This window comes from Sebastes umbrosus, chromosome 1, assembly GCF_015220745.1.
Source record: "Sebastes umbrosus isolate fSebUmb1 chromosome 1, fSebUmb1.pri, whole genome shotgun sequence".
NCBI lineage: Eukaryota > Metazoa > Chordata > Actinopteri > Perciformes > Sebastidae > Sebastes > Sebastes umbrosus.
The window spans coordinates 20,643,085-20,662,548 of record NC_051269.1 but is presented as its reverse complement, the minus strand read 5'-3'; the positions used below and the strand labels follow the sequence as shown (position 1 = coordinate 20,662,548).

Sequence of the window (19,464 nt, the reverse complement as noted above, 5' to 3'; positions counted from 1 at the left end):
CCAGAGACCCCTCTTATTTGTAGTGTGTCATCTTTAAAGGTCCCATATTATGCTAATTTTCAGGTTCATAGTTGTATTTTGTGTTTCTACTAGAACATGTTTACATGCTGTAATGTTCAAAAAACACTTTATTTTCCTCATGCTGTCAACCTGAATATGCCTGTATTTACCCTCTGGTTCTAAATATTGTATATTCGTGACATCACGAATGGGCAGAAATCCTGACAGCTGGTTTCAAATGCAGAGTTTCTGAATACGGGCTGTGTGTATTTCCCTGTGGATTAAGTGTTTCGATACTTTCACAGTATTTATATAGGACTTAAGCCTGATTTATTATAAAAAAAACATGAAAATCTACATTTTTTATAATATGGGACCTTTAATATTTGTCCTGCATTATAAAACAAAAATTAAAATTAAAATGTATAATTTAATTATAAATAAAATGATAAAATGTAATGTTCACTTGTTTATGTATATTTATCTGTAATTGTATTTCATATTCATGTGTCATTGCTATTTAGATTTCTGAAATGTCTTTTTATGTTTATCTTTGTATGTATATTTTGAATAATTAAAAATTATTCCAGCAGGGGGAGCCAGAGTCTCAGTCTTTCTGCTGGCAGAGTCCTCAGTTTACATTCCTGCTCCTCTTGGCAGCCTCGGAGTGAGTAAGTGTGTGAATAGAGAGGCAGAGTTACAGTGCTGAGGTTTTTACACTGAACCAGAGGCAGACAGAGAGGAAACTGTGCAGTTTAAATAAACAGGGGGTGTTTGATTTTCTGTGTTCTCTGCTCTGTCGCTGTAAATCAAACATGCCTTAAAGGGGCTGAAATGTTTGAAATGTCCTTTAGAATAATGTTCAGCTCAGTGACGGTGTGTTCAGACACAGATAGGCCACAGAGTCTGAAGCTTTCAGGTTTCCTCACAGCTCAACAATCAGCTGTTTACAATGTTTTCTAATGTCACGATGGCGAGGAGAAAATCAGTTCATGTTTTTTAGTGTTTTGGGAAAACTTACTTTGCAACATCTTTACCTGCAGCTGAAACTCTTGTTAGCTCTGAACGTAGATCTCTGTAAGCACGAGCTAAGACCCTGAACTACGGTCGCTTCTCACACCTGTAACCAAGAGAAAAATAAGATACATCGTTGTTCTGATTCGTGTTCACACTTTTCTACAATCCAACAAAGACGAGTAAACAAGTTATATTGACTGACAGGTTGACTCATTGATTGATCAGTTTTGGACATATCACTGCATCATCAGTACATGGATTCACAACAGGAAATCAAATGATTCAACCTTATTTGTTTATTTATCTTCTCTGGTGTCACAAAGTGATGTTCTCCATAACTTTTACACCGCAGAGAGGAAACACTGTGGAGGATTTTCTGATGTTTCTATTCTTAACAGATTCAGGAGGGAGCTGAACTCACAGCTCTGAGCCTCTGGTCCTCCTCCACTAAGAGGATGTTTACACATCACTCTGTGTGTGTGTGTGTGTGTGTGTGTGTGTGTGTGCGTGTGTGTGTCATCCGGGTTGAGCAGAGTCATGCATTTTTTCCATTACCCTCCTCATCAAATCAATGTTAAACACTCCCCCTCCATCTACCGTCCCTGTACAACCACAGTGTGTGTGTGTGTGTGTGTGTGTGTGTATATGTGTCACCAAAACGCCCGATCAATAAGCAGATAGGATATTTGATCAGTAAAAACTGGGACAACCAGTCTGCCTGATGTGGTTTCCAGATAAACCAGTTTCTTGTCATTTCACAGCAACTCAGATTCGTTTCACTTCTTATAAAACTAAATAATAACTTCTAACGTTTCCTCTAGCGCCTCCAGCAGGTTCACATCTGGGCTGAGTGAAATATTGTCATGAAACAGAGATTCATGTCCCCATCAGGATGATTGAATTGAAAAAATATATGAGTCTAATACTTTGGTTTATGACTTAATACCTGGAAAACATCCCCATCAGCCTCAGCTGTACTTTGTGTTTACTGCTAATTTGCAAATATTAGCACACAAACACACTAACATGGTGAAAGTGATACCTGCTAAACATCAGCATGTCAGCATAAGAGGGTAAACTCAGGGCAGAAAAGTCCCGTTAGGAGACACTGTCCCATCCATCAACCAAACACTCGGCCTGTTTTTTGTCAACCCCACAGAAGTGTTCAACATGCAACCCTGACGTCATGACGATCGCTCTGTTAAAACCACGCGTCACCACGGCAACAGTAAACATTGGATGTGGCGACCTGAGCGAGTGTGTTTCTGTGAGGACGGAGGTTTGATCCCTGCAGCTCCTGCAGAAAGGAGATTACAACTAAAAACAAAACACACATGAGATGATTTGATGTAACATAAAATGAAGATACTGAATATTTTAAAAATAAGTCAAATGATCTGAAATTAATAAAGTTGATAATTTACCACCATTCTTAGTAACTGTTGCTACGTCTGTAAAGTTTTCTGTTCTCACACTGCAAATAATCAGTTTGCGATGAAAATAAAGCCTATATAATCAAAAATCTTAGTAATTTGATAAATGGTCTTTTGATTTCAGACAGAAGTTTAGAAAAGTTGCTTCATTTCTAGCCACAAGCGTTGATTTTACTGATATGACAACAGTCGCTAGCTAACTTTTAGCTTTTAACTAGGTGTACTGAGCAGTCAGTTGTAGATAAAAACAAAACAAAAAAAATTAAAATAAAAAAATGTATGAAGATGAACTGAAATTAAATCCATATTTATGTGGTGGTCATCTGTTGGTCGTCCGTAAAACATGATTTTGAGAGGACTGTTCCTTTAAAGGTACAGTGTGTAGGATTTGGCGATATCTAGAATAGTGGTGGTCCTCCTTTTACAAGCAATCAATGTGAGGGTAACATGAGCACCCGAGTGCAAAACCGTGGTAACGCCGTTCACCTCGCTCAGAGGCCACATACAACAATATCACTACTTCAGGAGCAACTTTGGTTTGTCTGTTCTACGCTACTGTAGAAACATGGCGGAACAACATGGCGGTGTTACACACTGTTCCTTTAAGACTTTATTCTGCACAGTGTTGAACTGAAAACAGTAGAAACCTCAGGAGAACAGCACAGTAGACACAGTGGAAACTACAGGACATCCTGAACAGTCTCACACGCACGCACACACACGCAGTCATCCAACCTTTAACCCAACAGTGATGATCCTTCACAGTCTAGTTTCTTTATATTTAGATCATCTGGAGGACAAGTCACGCAAATGTTGAGACCAAATGGTCAAAGAGGAAAATGAGTTGGTCACAGCGACGTACGTAACTGTCCACTGACTCCTTTCACTGCTGATTACTATATTATGTTGCTGACTCGCTGAACGTGAGGATCATCACAAACGCCATCGTCCACGATATCACAACCAGAGAGAGCTCAAAGAAGGTCCAACCTGATGCTCCTGGTGGACACCTGTCTTCAGAGGACGGCCAGGTCGTGGCAGCTCTTGGAGCGCACTTTGGCCGCCATGCGCTGGTTGTTGCGTGCCACCAGTCGGTCCAGGAAGCGGCGAGCCTTCTGGGGGAGGCTCTCTTTGTGCTTGTAAATGGAGCGTCGGCGCTTGACGACCTCGCTGCCGTCCCGACGGAGGCGGATCTGTCGGATCACGCCCTCGAATAGCTCGGTCACGTTGTGCTGCAGAGACGCCGACGTCTCAATGAACTTACAGTCAAACACCACCGCACACGCTCGGCCCTCTGGGAAATAAAGACACACACAGAAAGAGAATTATAATAGCATCAGTCAATCGTTACCTGTTATCAATTTGTTGTATATCGATATGTGTATGTATGTACCCTCTGTGACCTTTGACCCCCACCTTCCACAGCGACTTCTCTAGACCGGACCAGGTCGCTCTTGTTGCCCACAAGGATGATGGGAAGGTTTTCGGCCTGGCGGGTGCGTCGCAGCGTGATACGGAGCTCAGCGGCGGCGTCGAAGCTGGAGCGGTCGGTGACGGAGTAGACGATGACGTAGGCACTCCCGACTTTCAGACAGTTTTCCTGAGAGGAGTCGTCGTCCCCCTCCTGACAGGTAGAGAGACATGGACACAGAGAAGGAGAGAAAGAAACATTTACCAATATTTTCCTTTAAATACAGATTTTAAGAGCTAATCTGGAAAAAACAATATGATAAACGTCTACTTTTAAGGTTGCTAGCTCTGGTGGAGTCGAGGTGGCAGCCTTAAGATCCATTAATCTGGCAACTTCCTCAAGGTCCTCCTGGGAAAGTTTGCAAGAGCTCCAAGGCATGCTGGGAGATGTAGTTCCTTCAATGTGTTTTGGGTCCAATCATGGCCATGGTCTCAGATTAAGACAACTGAATTTAGACTAAACTCAAAGTCAGAGCGTTATGAATTGTGATGCCAACGATGATAATTAGTCAATCGCTATGAACCTTTAAACTGAACAAGCCTGCAAAATGATTTGTGATTTACATCTCTCCAGCTCAGAGGTCGTGGTTTGATGAAACCAAAACGTTCCACAGAAGTGAGTGTCACTGAACCAGACAGTCTCCAGACTGTGGCCGCACCATGATGTCAGTGAATATCACAAACTGTAAAGGTGATGGGGGAATCCCTGTCAGAGTCCACAGAGTCACACTGAGCTGGGCACCAAACCTCAGTACATGCTGAGCAGTGACTGATTTTCGTCTGGAACGAGTACCGAAAACAATAAGACAGCATAACTTCTACCATGTTGCTATTCTTATTTTCATCTAACACACAGCAGCTTTACTGTTTTCTGATCTGCATTCAAAAGAGCTTCAATGGAAGATATTGCTGTTTAGATACTGTAAACTTCTGCTGTTCCACAATAAAAGCCTCTCTGCAGTGAACCACTTGAAGGCCCTTATTGTGAAGGAGCAACAGGAAGTTTGCTTAATCACAGAGGCTAAGAAAGCAAACTCCTGAACAGTGATCCTGACACTCATTTTAATACATTCTGACTTATTGTAAGAACACTTTCATACATTAAAAGATGCAGGTTTTCAAGAAAGAAGTTAGTAAAACGTGCTTTTTGATAAAGTTTATCCAGTTGAAAATAACAAAAGTTCTCTTGGTAAATGGCATTTTATGATCTCAACAAAACAAACAAATGTTCTTGAGATTACAAAATAATACTTTTGTTATCAAGAAGAACTTTGGCTTTTTATTTCATGATCTCAACAATAAGTGCGAGAACACTGAAATCAGCTACATCAGGTCCCTTTGCAGGACGCCATGTACCCATAATAGTCTGCTTCAAAGGTGACATCTAATGCTCCACAGGTGGACCAAAGAACGTATACTGCCAAGAAGTGAAAGTCAATTGGTCGTTCCATTGCAACATCAGCGCCCAGCAGCACTGCGTTGAACAATAAAATAATATAAATATAATAACCGTTTTCAGTCCAAAATGGAGGCAGCGGATGTTGTCAAAAAAACACTGCGCTTCTATACTCTTTGGCTGTACTTCATCAACACACACAATGTACCAGTTTGTCGTTCTCCCAGGTATCCATGACGATGAGTGTGGTTTCCTCTCCATCTACTGTCAGTGTCCGCTCGTAAGTGTCTTCTGTAACAAACAATAAACAACAAGACTGAGAATGTGCAGTATGAGGCTGTAATTCCCCAGAGTTATTACAGTAACACATTTCATGGCAATCTATCCAATAGTTGTTGAGATATTCTAGTCTGGACCAAAGTGCTGGACTGACCGACCAAACATCTTCGTCCCTAGAGCCACACTGCAAGCACAGCTAAAAACAATAAACAATATAGAGGACCAACAACAAATCACAGCTGCTGATACGTCTGTGATCATGAAGAGACAGACATCAACCCAAGAACACAGCAACAAGAATAATAAAAACATGTGAAACTAAAGCAGAAACTGAACCAGACATTGAGCTCAGTCAACCTGAATACTAACAGCAGACATGCTCTGTCTACTCACACCATGTCAGACTGTCACTGGATCAATGCAGGTTGTCAATCATGGCCTCAGGCCAATCAACACGTGACACAGGAGCTGATCAATGATGTTAGGTCAGTCAAGGTTGTGATGTCAGAACAAAGTTAGAGACAGAAACTGAGCACTGAGCTGCTGAGGACTGAGTTGGAGTATGAAACAACCAATCCCCAAAGAAGAGCGCCAGGCTTTGAAGCAATTTTTCAGAGTGATCAAACTGTAGAATTACAACTTTCGTATCCTTCACGTGAAGCCATTGGGCCCAAAAAGACTTTTTCCTATAGACTAACTTTGGGAAAGAGATTTTTTGAGGTAAATGAACTTCCCAGTATGAACACTTTAATAGCTATTATTTACATCATTAGGTGTTAAAAGTTGTAAAATGCACTAATAGCTGAATCCAGAGTTATTTCCCTTCCTCTGTTCATGTGAATGAGACCAGACTGAGGCTGGGCGGCGGAGTTAAAGGAAACACTACTACGCCTGCTCTATGGGCCCAATGGATGCGGAAGATCCGGGTACTTTATCACTTGGAAGTCAAACTTTTTGTTTTATGTGCCACTGAGCAACTTTCATAGGAATGAACGGGGCCCCGCCTCTGACGCTGTAACCTGTTCTCTTTATACATCCATGGAAACAACACAACAATAAAACATGGTAGAAAACATTGACAGGGTTCCCCATGTGATTCTGAGAAGATTGACACCACTCTACTGTGTGTTGTAATCCGAGCTCGTTCTTTCTTTGCTGACATAATCGGGCTGGCTGTGCGTGCCTTTTAGTGCATGTTCATCCTTTTAGTGCATGTTCGTGCATGTGAGAATGCCCCACTGGCTAGCTTGCGGCCGCTGGTCTGCACTGTTCTCATATGACAGTTACAGCTTTTTGTTAATCTTTTAGAAGTTCCATAGTCTCACTTTAAACTTATATCGTAGCATATTTTTGAAAGGAAGACAAAATTGACTTTAAAGCTTTTCTCTTCCAAAGAATAAAATACGGTGTGTTTAAGACAGAACATTCAACAGATAAATTAGATAAACTAATCAGACAAACAAACCTAACATCCCACCTCCAGGTTGCTCATCTTTCTCTGTGATCCCGGCAAAGATTCCTGCCAGGCTGGTCTTTCCGACAGCGTGGTCGCCTAGCAACACCACTCTGTAAACACAGTCCGAGTCACTCTGGGAGTCATCGTCCGAGTCTGAACTCCACTGGGCGCGGTAGTGGAGGGACTTGTCTCCAGGATGGTAGGATGCCGACTGTCCCAGAGGAGGGTGGCTACGCTGGGGGCGCGGCTGCTCGGGGTCAGGCTGGGTGTTGCTGGGGAGCCGAGGGTCCTGAAGGTCCCGAGTCCAGGACGGGTGCTGGTAGAAGTGGGCGGGAGGAATCGGTGTGCTGCCTCGCCGGCGCAGAGGTTCCTTCTCTCTCTGGGTGTTGAGGGTCATATTGCTACTGTAACGGCATCAGGACAGGACAGATCTGAGGGAGGAGATGGGAGGATTCAGGTTTCAGTATAAAGTCTGGTTCACTATGATCTTTAAGATTCTTGACAGATCTTTTGATTGACTTTCAAAACGACCAATCACAGAGCGTTACTTTGGCATAGAGAGCAGAATTCCTGTCCCCTCTCTAATCTAATCATATCTTTTTCTGAAAATATGAAACATGATGCTGTTCTTTGAGTTTTCTGTCCATTTTCTAAGACAAAGCAGAGATCACTTCCGCTGCCATCCAGTAGTTTAACTTCATACCTTGCTGCGGTGATGTAGAAGTGTACTCTAGGGCGTGTCAGTACACTGTGACATCACCAATGGGTGGGGTTACAGGTGCAACAGACTGGAAACTTTCAATTAGAGAGGGCGGTGAAACACTGTGATAGCTCACAGGTTTGCAAGTACGACATTAGGACATTAGATTTCTCATGCACAACGGTCGCAATCTTTGCTACGTAGTGGAAGGGGAGGGGCCACCAACCTATTTCAAACTCATGAAAATGGCGAGCATGGTTGGGCCATGTGTTTTTTTTCACTAAGTACCACTATACTGGAGTCGGATAGAAGCCACTATTCGGTTAATTCAGGCAGCGACGTACCGCCTTGGTGGAGGTCTGTTCTCTCCGAGTGCACTTCTAGTTTCTAATGTGCTCTCCAGATTTTCTGCCTAGTTTCAGGGTCATAATTTGACCCTCAATATGCTGACTTTCACAATGTCCGTCCAATTGGATTCAGGCATTGGCAGAAGAACTTATGGTGGCAATAATTTTACTATAAAGAAGACTGGAGGGAAAGTTTATTTTGTTCATCGCTGAATTATTAGAGTTCTCTAACTCTACTATCTGCTCCTACAGGGACTTGAGTATCAAGCCTGGCAGAAAATACCAGTGAGGACGGGAATACCAGGATAAAAAGTGTGTACAGTGTTATGATTGTTTATTTACAGTAAGATATAATTAACCCTTCTGAGCAGGTACAAGTCATTCCTTATTATGTGTTGTCATGGAAAATGTTAGAAAGATAAGAGAGACCATTTTTTCCAATATTTACATTGGGAGTACATTTCCTGTGACAGACTACATCCCTTTACATTTGTGATGACACTGAGCAGGCTTAGCATTATGTTGTAAAGTGTACAGTGTGATTTAATGCTATTTCACACATTATTGCATACATTACTTTCTCTTTTTTTAATAAAACTGTCTGTTGAAGGTTTTTTACAATGAACTTAATATACTGGAACCAAAATCAAATGAATTAACTGTACAAATAATGTAACTCAGAAAAGTCAAAAACTGATCAGGCTGAATATGATTTAAAATAGGTTGAATCCTGGTTAATTGAAGCCGAATGGACCCATGAGGACCTCTAGTATGCATAAGAGAGCACAGACACACAAACAAACCTCCTACAATAAATAATTCAAGAGTTTAAAGGTGCCAAGAACGACAGTCAGTGATAGTGAGGGCGAGTTAGAGCTCCAGCCTTTGGAGGTAGTTAGTGGACTGGTAACTGTAACTTATTTTGGATGAACAGCAACAGCTTAAAAAATTAGTAATTATATTTTAATAATTTTAATAATATTTTAATAATTTCTGCTGTCAGGAGGTCAAAGGTCAGAGGTCTTTCATCTACAATAAAATGTCATACAGTACATGACTGCTAGTTAGCTTGTTGAAAATAGTTAATGAAGTACATCCGGTGCTTTTAGTGAAGTGTGATCAAATAGAAACTCCTTATTTAAAAAGGCACAAGTTATGTAGGTTTTCACATTTCCAAATTACACTTTACATGTGAAATATGCCTATATGTAACGTGTGATATGAAATGTGAAATTGATGTTTTTGCATGTAAAATATCTGAAAATGACATGCTGATATAATGTAAATTAGTTTTTTTGACATTTCAAAGGTGAGATATAATAATTAACGTGTGGAAACATAAATTTCACGCATGCTTTTTTGTAAGAGACAGCTGAAAAACTCAAAGAAATAAAAACATCAGCAGAAAATAACATGCGATAGATAGATAAATAGATAGATAGATAGATAGATAAACTTACCGTACACCCCATGAACAGTCCTGTGTTCGTCCAGCCTCAGTAAACAACAGAACTGAACTGAACCCTGTCTCTGTGTCTCTGTCGGTGTAACAGTACCCTGGTGCCACAGTAACCCGCCTGGAAAAAAAAAGTTCCACAACAGCGTTAAAAATTCAGCAGTGGAATCACAGAGTTATCTACCTCCCCCCGTGTGTGTGTGTGTGTCTGTGTGTGTGTGTGTGTGTGCGTGTGTGTGCGTGTGTGTGTGTGTGTGTGTGTCAGAGCGACAGCAGAGGAGAAACAGATAACTGAGGAGGGAGTGTGTGTGTGTGTATGTGTGTTTGTGTGTGTGTGTGTGTGTGTGTGTGTGTGTGTGCGTGTGTGTGTGTGTGTGTGCGTGCGTGCGTGTGCGTGTGCGTGTGCGTGTGCGTGCGTGTGCGTGTGCGTGTGTGTGTGTGTGCGTTGTTTTATCAGTGTGGGGGGTTGAGTTTTTTGTTTTGGTCACTTCCTGTTAGACCCATAAGACACAGTTGGATTCATGAAACAGTTCAGTCAGGAGAGACTAGTTTACATATAAAACAGTAGCTACATGATAACGTGTTTCTTTCTCTATCTGGGGTCAAAGTCAGATTAAGGATGAGCTTTTTTATAGTCACCAAAATAAAAAACAGAAAACTGAATTTAAAGCTTTGAATATTAGGTTCATTCACTAACTGGAAAGCTACGTGACTAGAGATGTTTCTTTTAAATAGGAAATGTTTAAAGAGATACTGAATATCAGAGAGTAGAGTTGGCTACTAAAGAAGTTTACAAACTAGCAGATAAAGGACTAGTGATATAAATGACCAATTAACTAACTAGTGGTTTACTACGTAGCTAACTGATGAAGGACTAACTATGGATGTATAAAGAGAACTGGATATAGTATTGTAGGGGGCTCCTGTTCATTCCTATGAAAGTTGCTCAGTGGTGCATGAAGCCACCCACTGAGCAAAGACACGTCCAAAAGACGTCAATTTAACGTCTCTATAGACGTCAAAAAGACGTCCACTGAGGAGCCAGAATGAAAGTTTTTGCGACGTCTTTTTCTAAACGTCTTTTTAACATTCAACTATTGATGTCAACCTGAGTTGCACGTCCACGGACATCCAACAGGGGTCCTAGTCAGACGTCTAGATATTGAACCCATTTTGCACGTCCGCAGACGTCCAAAAAGGCCCTTAACCAGACGTTCAAATATTGAACCCAACTTACACGTCCACCAGACATACAAAAGTGGGTCCGGACTGATGGACGTTATACAGACATGATCTGAATGTCTTCCTGACGTCATATGTTTGCTAGGCAAAATGGCTCAACTGCCGAGTGACAAAGTACCTGAATCATCCGCCGATCTTCTGCATCCATTGGGCCCATAGAGCAGGCGTAGTAGTGTTTCCTTTAACTCCGCCTCCCAGCCCTCGGTCCAGCCTCGGTCTGGGTCTCATTCACATGACCGGAGGAAGGGAAATAACTCTGGATTCAGCTATTATTGCATTTTACAACTTTTAGGACCTCATGATTTAAATAAGGGCTATTCAAGTGTTCATACTGGGAAGTTGATTTACCTAAAAAAGAATCATCTGCTGAGTTACAGACGTCTCTTTCTCAATGTAAGTCTATGGGAAAAAGTATTTTTGGGCCCAATGGCGTCAGGTGATGGACACAAAAGTTGTAATACCGCCGTTTGGCCACTTTGAAAATTTACTTCACAGCCCGGCGCTCTTCCTGGGGGCTTGGGACTAACCGATAGCTAACTGACCTTCAGTTAGAAAAAAAAAGAAAAAGAAAACCAGTGAAAACACAGAAAAGCGTAGGCCTATGTGCCGGGGCTGTGCCCCAGACAGTCCTGGTCCAATTTAACCCCTGAGCGGATTAATCATCGGTTTACCAACTAGCTAGCTGACAAAGGACCGGTTTGACTAGCTAGTTGATGATCGGAGTAATTGATAAAAATACTAGTTTATTAACTAGCTGATGAATCACCAGCTTACCAACTTGATAAAGGACTAACTGACAAAGATACCAGTTTAGCTGATGAAGGACCAGTTAAATCAAGTACAAGTAAGTTTATAAGCACATTTAAAAACAACAAAAGTTGACCAAAATGCTGAGTATTTTTAAGGCAAGATTAAAAATCAGCTAAGAACAAGAAGCAAACAGGATCTAGCTAGTGAAGGACTAACTGACAAAGATACCATTTTTTTTAGCTAGCTAGTACATGATTGGAGTAATTGATGAAATTACTAGTTTATTAACTATTGCTGATGAATCACCAGTTTACCAACTAGCTAGCTGACGAAGGACCAACCGACAAAGATGCGTAATTATGAATCCCACTGCTTTTCTTGGCAAGACCTGGCCTGCATAGCTGGTTGAGGTCAGTGCGATTGGTTGAGGTTAAGCATTGACCTCAACTGGTTCGAGTCAGGATAGCCCATTGGTCAGGGCACCGGATCTGAACAAATCGGCTAACCGGTACCTCGCCCATGTATGGGCGCCTGGCCAATCCTAGTGCTTGAATGCAATGCAGGCCGGGTCTAGCGAAGAAAAGCATTATGATTCATTATTTAACACAGCAAAGAAACCAGTTTAGCTGACGAAGGACCAGTCAAGTCCCTTTATCTGACCAACAAACATTTAAATCCAGTATTTCCACACAGTATTGACTATTGATCAGAGTGTTGAGGTCAGAGCTCAAGTGGGCTCAGTTGCAGTTCCCGTAATGTCCACTAGATTATAAAACTCTGACTGTATTGAACTGAATGGAAAAAAAAACAATTTCTCAATACAAATACAAAGTCAATATAGTTTTTACAAAAGTTTATTTCACGACTTTTCAATTCTGATTCTAAATCACGGTGTTGTACAGTCTGTTATTTCTTTATAGGAAACCGTTGGTATGTATAACAGACCGTCGTTATGGGTGCAGTTCTGATGTCGGACGCTGGCGGACCGTTTTTGGGTCAAATTTTTGATTTGTTTTTTTTATTTCACAACAATGACCGGCTCGCTGTACATTATCCCTTACTTTGTGTCATATTTTCACTCTTTTCAATGATATCAATGCATTAACGAATGATTCTCAAAATCTCTATGCAGATTTACATTTTACATTACATTTTAGCTTGAAATATTAAAGGTGCATTCCACTAATTTTACACATGAAGGTTGGTTTAGTGGTCATGGTTAGTCCTACTCAGCCAGTTGTATAAACAGTCTTCTTTTTCTAGAGCTTTGTCAACTCTGAGAAAATAACACTGATGATTTCAGAAACTGGAGGTGTGGAGTTTGAAAGATGTCGGTGTTAGGAGGGTCCAATGAAAGGGTTTTTGGAGTTTGATCCATATTAGGTTAAAAGTTAGGATATCTCTGCTTCTGCTGCTGCACAGATTTTGATCATTCTTCTTCATAATCTCCCCCCCCCCCCCCCCCCCCCCCTTTCCTGGCATGAGTTGACATGGAAAATTAGATTATAGAAAAACTCACATCACTTCCTCTGTGTCTCTCTTACTGAAACTCAACACATCACAGATGTTTAGATTTTATCCTCCCCCTCAGTTTAAAAGTTTAAAATGTAAGAAGGGGAGTTTCCTCCCAGATCATCATCACCTCATCCAATCCAGTGATCATAAAACACACTTCCTCTCAGAAGCCAATCACTAATCATCAACCCCTTTATCAAGTCCAACCAGCTGCTTCCAGCTCCACCAGCAGCTCCATCACTCCCTCTGCAGGTGGACTGATATCACTGACTGACAGAGAGGAGCAGCTGAGTTTCTCTGCTCATTTTTAGTTGCTTTTTAAAAATAATCAATTTCTCTGTATACATGGTTTTGTTTTTGTCCGGTTATACTACCATTATAAAAACTGACTGTTTACCCTTAGTTACTGTTGCTACACTGTTAAGAATTTCCCAGTAAAATAACAGTAAAGAACTGGCAGCAGGGTTGCCTTTACGTTACTGTAAAATTAACATTATTACACTGTCGCTGAAATGTACAGCTTTGTACTGTAAAATACTGTTTGAACTTTTTTTTTTATTTCTTTACACAGTATTTTACAGTTAATTTACTGTTTAAAGATACATTATATAGCTGTTTTTCACCTTTCTTTTACATTATCTTACTGATTTGTTTTAATGCACTATTTAGGTTGTATTTTTAAATACATTTTAATAAACAGTATTTTTTGCCTAGATGAATAGACTTAGCAGGTTACAGACATAAGAATAGTCACACTAAATACAATTAAAGGCATTTGTTAGGAAAAAGGCTATAATAGACTTGTTGACACTTTTCCCAAAATGTCTGTCTATAGCTGGCTACAAGCACAGAATGAAACCATAACAACATGTGAGTGAAGAACAATAAAGCTAATTCACTGATTTTACAATCATGTACAATGTACAAGCCTTAAATGTGCAGATCAGGTCCCAGAATTAAAAAATACTGCTTGAAACTGTTACTGATGATACTTTAGACAGTTGATCAGCAGTAAAGGGATGTTTTTTAAGAATGCATTATAGTTCAGTTAAAAAACGGCCATTTAAACATATGTGTTTTATTTGACAGTTTCAGACAGTGTGTATTTTAATGTTATGCATCCTATAGGATGAAGGGCTGTTATTTTAATAGTTGATATATCTCTAAAATTGTGGCGCTTCAGATTTCTTCTCTTCCTCTTCTTCCCCACTGCTGAAGGCGTCCTGAGAGGAGATACCGTTGGCTTGATCGTCAGTTTGATCGTCAGTTTGATCGTCAGTTTGATCCTCATCGGTGGGAGGAGGAGGAGTAGGAGGGGCTGGAGTGGCTTCTAGTTTCACCAAAATAAATAAAAAAGTACACAATGATGAAAATGTAATGATGAAAATCATGTGAAGCAAATGTGTACTTAAGTATATTTTAAAGAATCCCCTAATATTATAGGCTTGTGTTTATTATTACTGTATGTATTTTTTTTTGCGCCAATAGGAATGTAAGTTTTGATCCATAAAGACTTTTGAAAGTCCTTTTTTCTCACCTTTAGGAGGAGCTCTATGAGTCATCCAGCGCCACAGTCTGCCACGAACAGGGTTCGCGGCTGCAGGAGAGAAACAAATCCGTCAAGCTTCAATCAAAGTTACATAAAACCTGGATAATTCTGATTATCACAGTTTTATCAGAGCTCCAAATAGAAAAGGTTAAGTCTCTAGTTAGTTATGTCTGTAGTTAGTGCCAGTGCAGTGCCAGCAGGTAGGGCTGCTGCTGACTGAAGAGAGTGACTTTAAACTGAGAATGACTCAGGAAAAAGGAACATCTCAAAGCTCAAATAACTTAAAACTGGAGTCAAATTTATTTCTACAGCCCAGATTTACAGATTTGACTGAGAGGTCTTTACAATCTGTCCAAAATATGACATCCTGCATGTTTAGATCTTCATGTTCAGATCAGATAAGGAAAATCTCCAGAGAAAACTTTTCACAGGATAAAATGGAGAAACCTCAGGAAGAGCGACAGAGGAAGGATCCCTTTAAGCACAGACATGTAATAGACATTATAGGACCAAGAGGGCTATAGAAACTCTACTATAGACTCTATAAAAATATAATTCTGTAGTTAAATCTAATTTCACTCAGATTTAAATTTTTGTATTTCCATTCAGCTGACACTTCAACTCCTTTCAGTACTTTCAATGCAAATGACACCTCAAGTCCTTTCATTTATTTCAATTCAACTGACAATTCAACTACCTCAGTGCTTGTATTTTAACTGACCCTTCAACCCTGTTCAGTCCTTGCACTTTAATTGAGCCTCCAACTTGTTGTAGCATTGTCCATTTAGCTGACACATAAACTCCTTTCAGTGCTTTCAATTCAACCAAAAATTCACCTCCTTGTAGTGTTTGCTCTTAAAATTACTATCAGCCACTGTCAGCACTCTCACTTCAACTGACACAGATTTAACCTGACGCTTAGATTGCTGTCAGTGTTCTTGTTTCAGTCGACACTTTAACTACTTTCAGTGCCTTCAACTCAATTGACACCTCAACTTTTTTCAGTGCTTTCTGTCTCCGACACTTCTCCTGTCAGTGCTTGTGTACTTCAAATGACCCTTCAACTCCTTTCAGTCTTTGCACTTTAACAGACTCTTAAGCTAATTTCAGTACTTTCAATTCAACTGACGTAAATTTCATCGGCCACTCAGATTTCTTTAAGCGTCTCTGTTACGAGTGCCACTTCAACTTTGTTCAGTGCTCTAAACATAATTTGACAATACATTTTTAGTTATTTTTGGTGCTTCAACTTTAGCTGTTACTCCCACAGAAGTACATTTCAACATCTAAAAGAAATAGAAAAGATAACTGAACTATTTCAAATGTTTTCTTGACGTGTGATTATATTTACAGTCCGCACAAAAGGTTGGGTTCAATATTCCTACCTTTCATGGGAAGAGTGGCTGATATTGAAAACCGTGGAGATGGTCTACGTTCTTCTCCAAGTTCCTCATCAGGTGTAGAGTTTTCGTCATCAAGTTCCTCCTGGAGAAAGACTCGGTCCAGCAGGCGGTCCAGCATGTCTTGGGCGTTGTCTGCCTCGGTTTTGATCATGACACGAGCAGGTTGTCCTGCTGAGATCTGCAGCTCTGTGACGTTTCTGAGGAATCAGAACCCAGAGAGACACTTCAAAACTCGTTTTAGGGCATTTTCAAACATCTAGTTACTTTGTTCTGGTCCGAATCAGTGGGGAAGTTGTTGTCTCGTTGCATTTTCCCTTGATTCATGAGAACATTCACTCTGGTCATTGGTTAGATGTGTCTGGGGTGGGAGCAAGAAAGTAAACATAGGAAAAAGGTCCTGTGTTCTGGGTTAAGGTTTAATGTACTGTTGCCTTAGTTTCTTTACTGTAACACGGCACCGTTCAGCGACCAGTCAGATCCCCTGCTGACAGATAACATTTTGAGGTTTTCGGTTTTTTTATGTGTTGTTTGTAGAAGCTGGTAGATGTAGTCATCTGCCCAAATATGAAGAGGCTAACGTACATTAGTTGCTAGTCGAGTTCAGACCTTGATTCTTTCTCCGGTTAGCTGCGAGCAAGTGTTGTTTTCGCTCATCCACATCCCAATATGCAAAGTGCACCTGGCTATAGCAGTTATTTAGCTCAAACATGCACAGTATGCCTTGTATTTGTGTTGGCTCGAGGTCAGATTATCACAAATGAAGTGCTCCAGAGTCTGTTTATGACCGTACCGAGACGTCTTCCTCTAAAGGGTTTTGGTGTGGTTGTTGTGGTCCATAACTGAGCACAATCGTTGTGACCGAGGGGAAACCGGATTCACGCTAAACAACACAGATTTGAAACCTTAATAAAATCCACAGTCAGCTAAATGTGAATAAAAATTACTTTGACTCAGCAGCTTTTTAAAGCAGATTTGAGCTGCTGAAGTCTCTATGAGGCGGCTGTCAGTTCTTACTTCATTCTGTTCCGTCTGAGGATCCAGCAGAGAACCATCAGAACCATCAGAACCAGCAGCAGAGCCACTATGGACACGATGAAGATTTCACTGTTCATCGTCAAAATTATATCTGAACAACAGGGGGCAGCGATCGGCTCTGCTTCTCAACACAACACACCTGTTTAGGAAGAAAAAAGATAGATTAACATTGAAGTTTAAAGTTTATTCTTGATCTTGATATCAGCAGTTGAGAAAATAATCGTACCACAAAGTCCATTTAGTAGCTGTATCACACAAGCTTCCTCAGAAGAAGAGTTTTAAACCTCAACTTTTAAGCCACCGTGGATAAGGACTCCTTAAAGTGCTTATGAAAAATGAAAATTTGAACTTTTACAGTTCCAGTACAACTGTGTCTGATGATGAAGATCGTGTGATTTGATAGAAAGCCCCAGAACAACTACTACATGGATTTTGCGGTGAGAGTGTTTTTTGACAGCAGCAGCTGATCACAGCTGGATCAGCTGTCAGTCGGCTTTAACAGCTGTTTATGTCTGAACTGTACTAATACTAATAAAGAAAGTTATTATCAGTGGCAGAGCAGCAGTGTTTTCTCCCGTAGCCTGTTACCTGTTTAACAAACACCTGCACATGAGTAACAGCTGCAGTCTGTATTTCTACTGTGGACTGAGTCCTGCTTAGAGGACCAGGAACCATCTCTATGGGCACAATGCCTTTATATTATTTATTCATTATAAGCTTCTGTATTTATTGATATTCGGACACTAGAAATGATGTATTAGGCTGTATGTTTCAGGGAAAATGTAAATGATGTAACTCATATCAAACCCAACGCTCAGGATTTATCAGCCTCACATGTGACTGAATGGAAATAAAGATAAATTATGTAAAAGGTGTAAAAGACAGACCCTCCTTCTCTCTCTGACTTTAACTGTATCCTTAATAAAAGTTAATGGGGGAAATAACAGATGATCCAAAGAAAACTCTTTCTAATAAATGAAGAAAGTTGATTGAGGTGTGTTTGTCAGGTCTTATAAACCCCTTTAATTTTGGCCCAGACCGGCCCCATCACCGGTTATCTGTGCTGTGTGTACCAGGTTTTTGTTGAAGGCTCTGTTTGAGGAAATCCCTTCAAATATGGTTGTTTTGCATACTCGCCAACATTGAGACCTCAAAAATAGGGGGGATTTCAAACCAAAGCGGAGGGTCTGGGGGTCCTCCCCCAGAAAAATTAGAGATTCAGAGACTTTGTTTCCTGACTTCTGGTGACTTTAAAACAATGAAAATAACAAAAATAATAAGTATACTGCAACAGCATTTTTATGTTAAACTTCTAATTTCACCTTTAAATCTCAGGAAAGAAAACTGAATAGTTCGCTCCTCTGGCATAAACTTTGCATGTGAATATCTAGCATAATCTAATATTCATCAGTTATAATTCATTTGTTTTGCCCCTGCTGTCCCTTTTTTAGGATTATACATACAGAGCTCTCTATCTCATCTCTCTCCCTCTCCTCCTCACTGTGGCCGCCTGGCACAGAGGGATTGGGCCAGCCCAGTGTCAATTAAGGAAAATGGGCCGATTAACCTGTTTTATGGGTCAAAAAAAAGAAAAAAAAGACCTACGTTGGCCCACCGGGAAAATGCCCGGTATGCCAGAAGGCCAGTCCAGCCTGCCTTTCAGTAACAGACTCCTTCAGCAGCTGTGTGTGAGCAGAGATCCTGCAGGTTCCTCTGCTGCTGCAACACTTTACCATCAACATGGTCTGTTTGTTGTTGATTATAACTAGATGGTGAATCAGAAGACAACTAAACTATAAAACTGTTAATCTGTGATCTGTCTTCACTCTGGTATGAAACTCCAGTGATGTTGATGTATCAGATCAGTCTGATCGGCGCAGCGTCCAATCAATAAATGATATCCAATAAGGGGGGCGTGTCGGTCGGTAAAAGACTACAGTAGAGGAAACACTGGTGTATCCTCGCTCATGGCTCCTCCAGCAAGCCTCCTCGATCCTCGATCCTCGAGATGCATTTTAGAAATTGGGAAGTCCTTCAAGAGGAGCGCTGAGATCGATATCCGGAGGATCGAGGATCGAGGAGACAATAAATCGTGAAAAGAGATGCAGCTTCTGGTGTACCATAAAGTCAGAGTAGAGTACAAGTAACAGTCTTTGTAAAACCTTCTTCTTCCATCATGTATTGATTAGTATGTGTAACTCACCTGCCTCTCTTGTTGGGATCCTGTAGTTTAAAGTAAATGAAGTTTGTCATTCTGAGAGAGTTGAAAGAAAACATTCTGTTTTGTTTTAATTTCTTAAACCAATCAGAGTTTAATAAACAGCATAAACATATTCTGTCTTTCTCACAGACAGGAAACCTTAAACTACACAATAAGTCACTTTATTCTACTATCAGTTGATTCTGGTTAATTGTA

At 40.6% G+C, this 19,464-nt stretch overlaps 2 protein-coding genes across 4 annotated transcripts; both read right to left on the bottom strand.

Annotated features, from left to right (window-relative positions):
• Positions 1-3,042: 3,042 nt before the first annotated feature.
• On the bottom strand, positions 3,043-9,877 carry rem1 (RAS (RAD and GEM)-like GTP-binding 1). Of its 3 annotated transcripts, none has more exons than XM_037792156.1 (5): positions 9,559-9,863; positions 7,061-7,482; positions 5,525-5,607; positions 3,867-4,074; positions 3,043-3,744 (listed from the first exon to the last, which is right to left on the bottom strand). In XM_037792156.1, the coding sequence occupies exons 2-5, from the start codon at positions 7,446-7,448 to the stop codon at positions 3,467-3,469; spliced, it is 957 nt and encodes a 318-aa protein (XP_037648084.1). In that variant the 5' UTR covers positions 7,449-7,482; positions 9,559-9,863; the 3' UTR covers positions 3,043-3,466. The 3 variants fall into 3 exon arrangements, with proteins under 3 accessions (XP_037648084.1, XP_037648168.1, XP_037648243.1); XM_037792240.1 differs by having other exon boundaries at positions 7,073-7,482; positions 9,559-9,858; XM_037792315.1 differs by having other exon boundaries at positions 3,534-3,744; positions 3,844-4,074; positions 9,559-9,877.
• Positions 9,878-14,123: 4,246 nt separating this feature from the next.
• Positions 14,124-19,322, bottom strand: si:dkey-111e8.4 (uncharacterized protein LOC793802 homolog). Its single transcript, XM_037795646.1, has 5 exons — positions 19,252-19,322; positions 17,028-17,187; positions 15,996-16,210; positions 14,599-14,658; positions 14,124-14,391 (listed from the first exon to the last, which is right to left on the bottom strand). Exons 2-5 carry the CDS (start codon positions 17,123-17,125, stop codon positions 14,225-14,227), a joined length of 540 nt encoding a protein of 179 aa, XP_037651574.1. The 5' UTR covers positions 17,126-17,187; positions 19,252-19,322; the 3' UTR covers positions 14,124-14,224.
• Between the last annotated feature and the right edge of the window lie 142 nt (positions 19,323-19,464).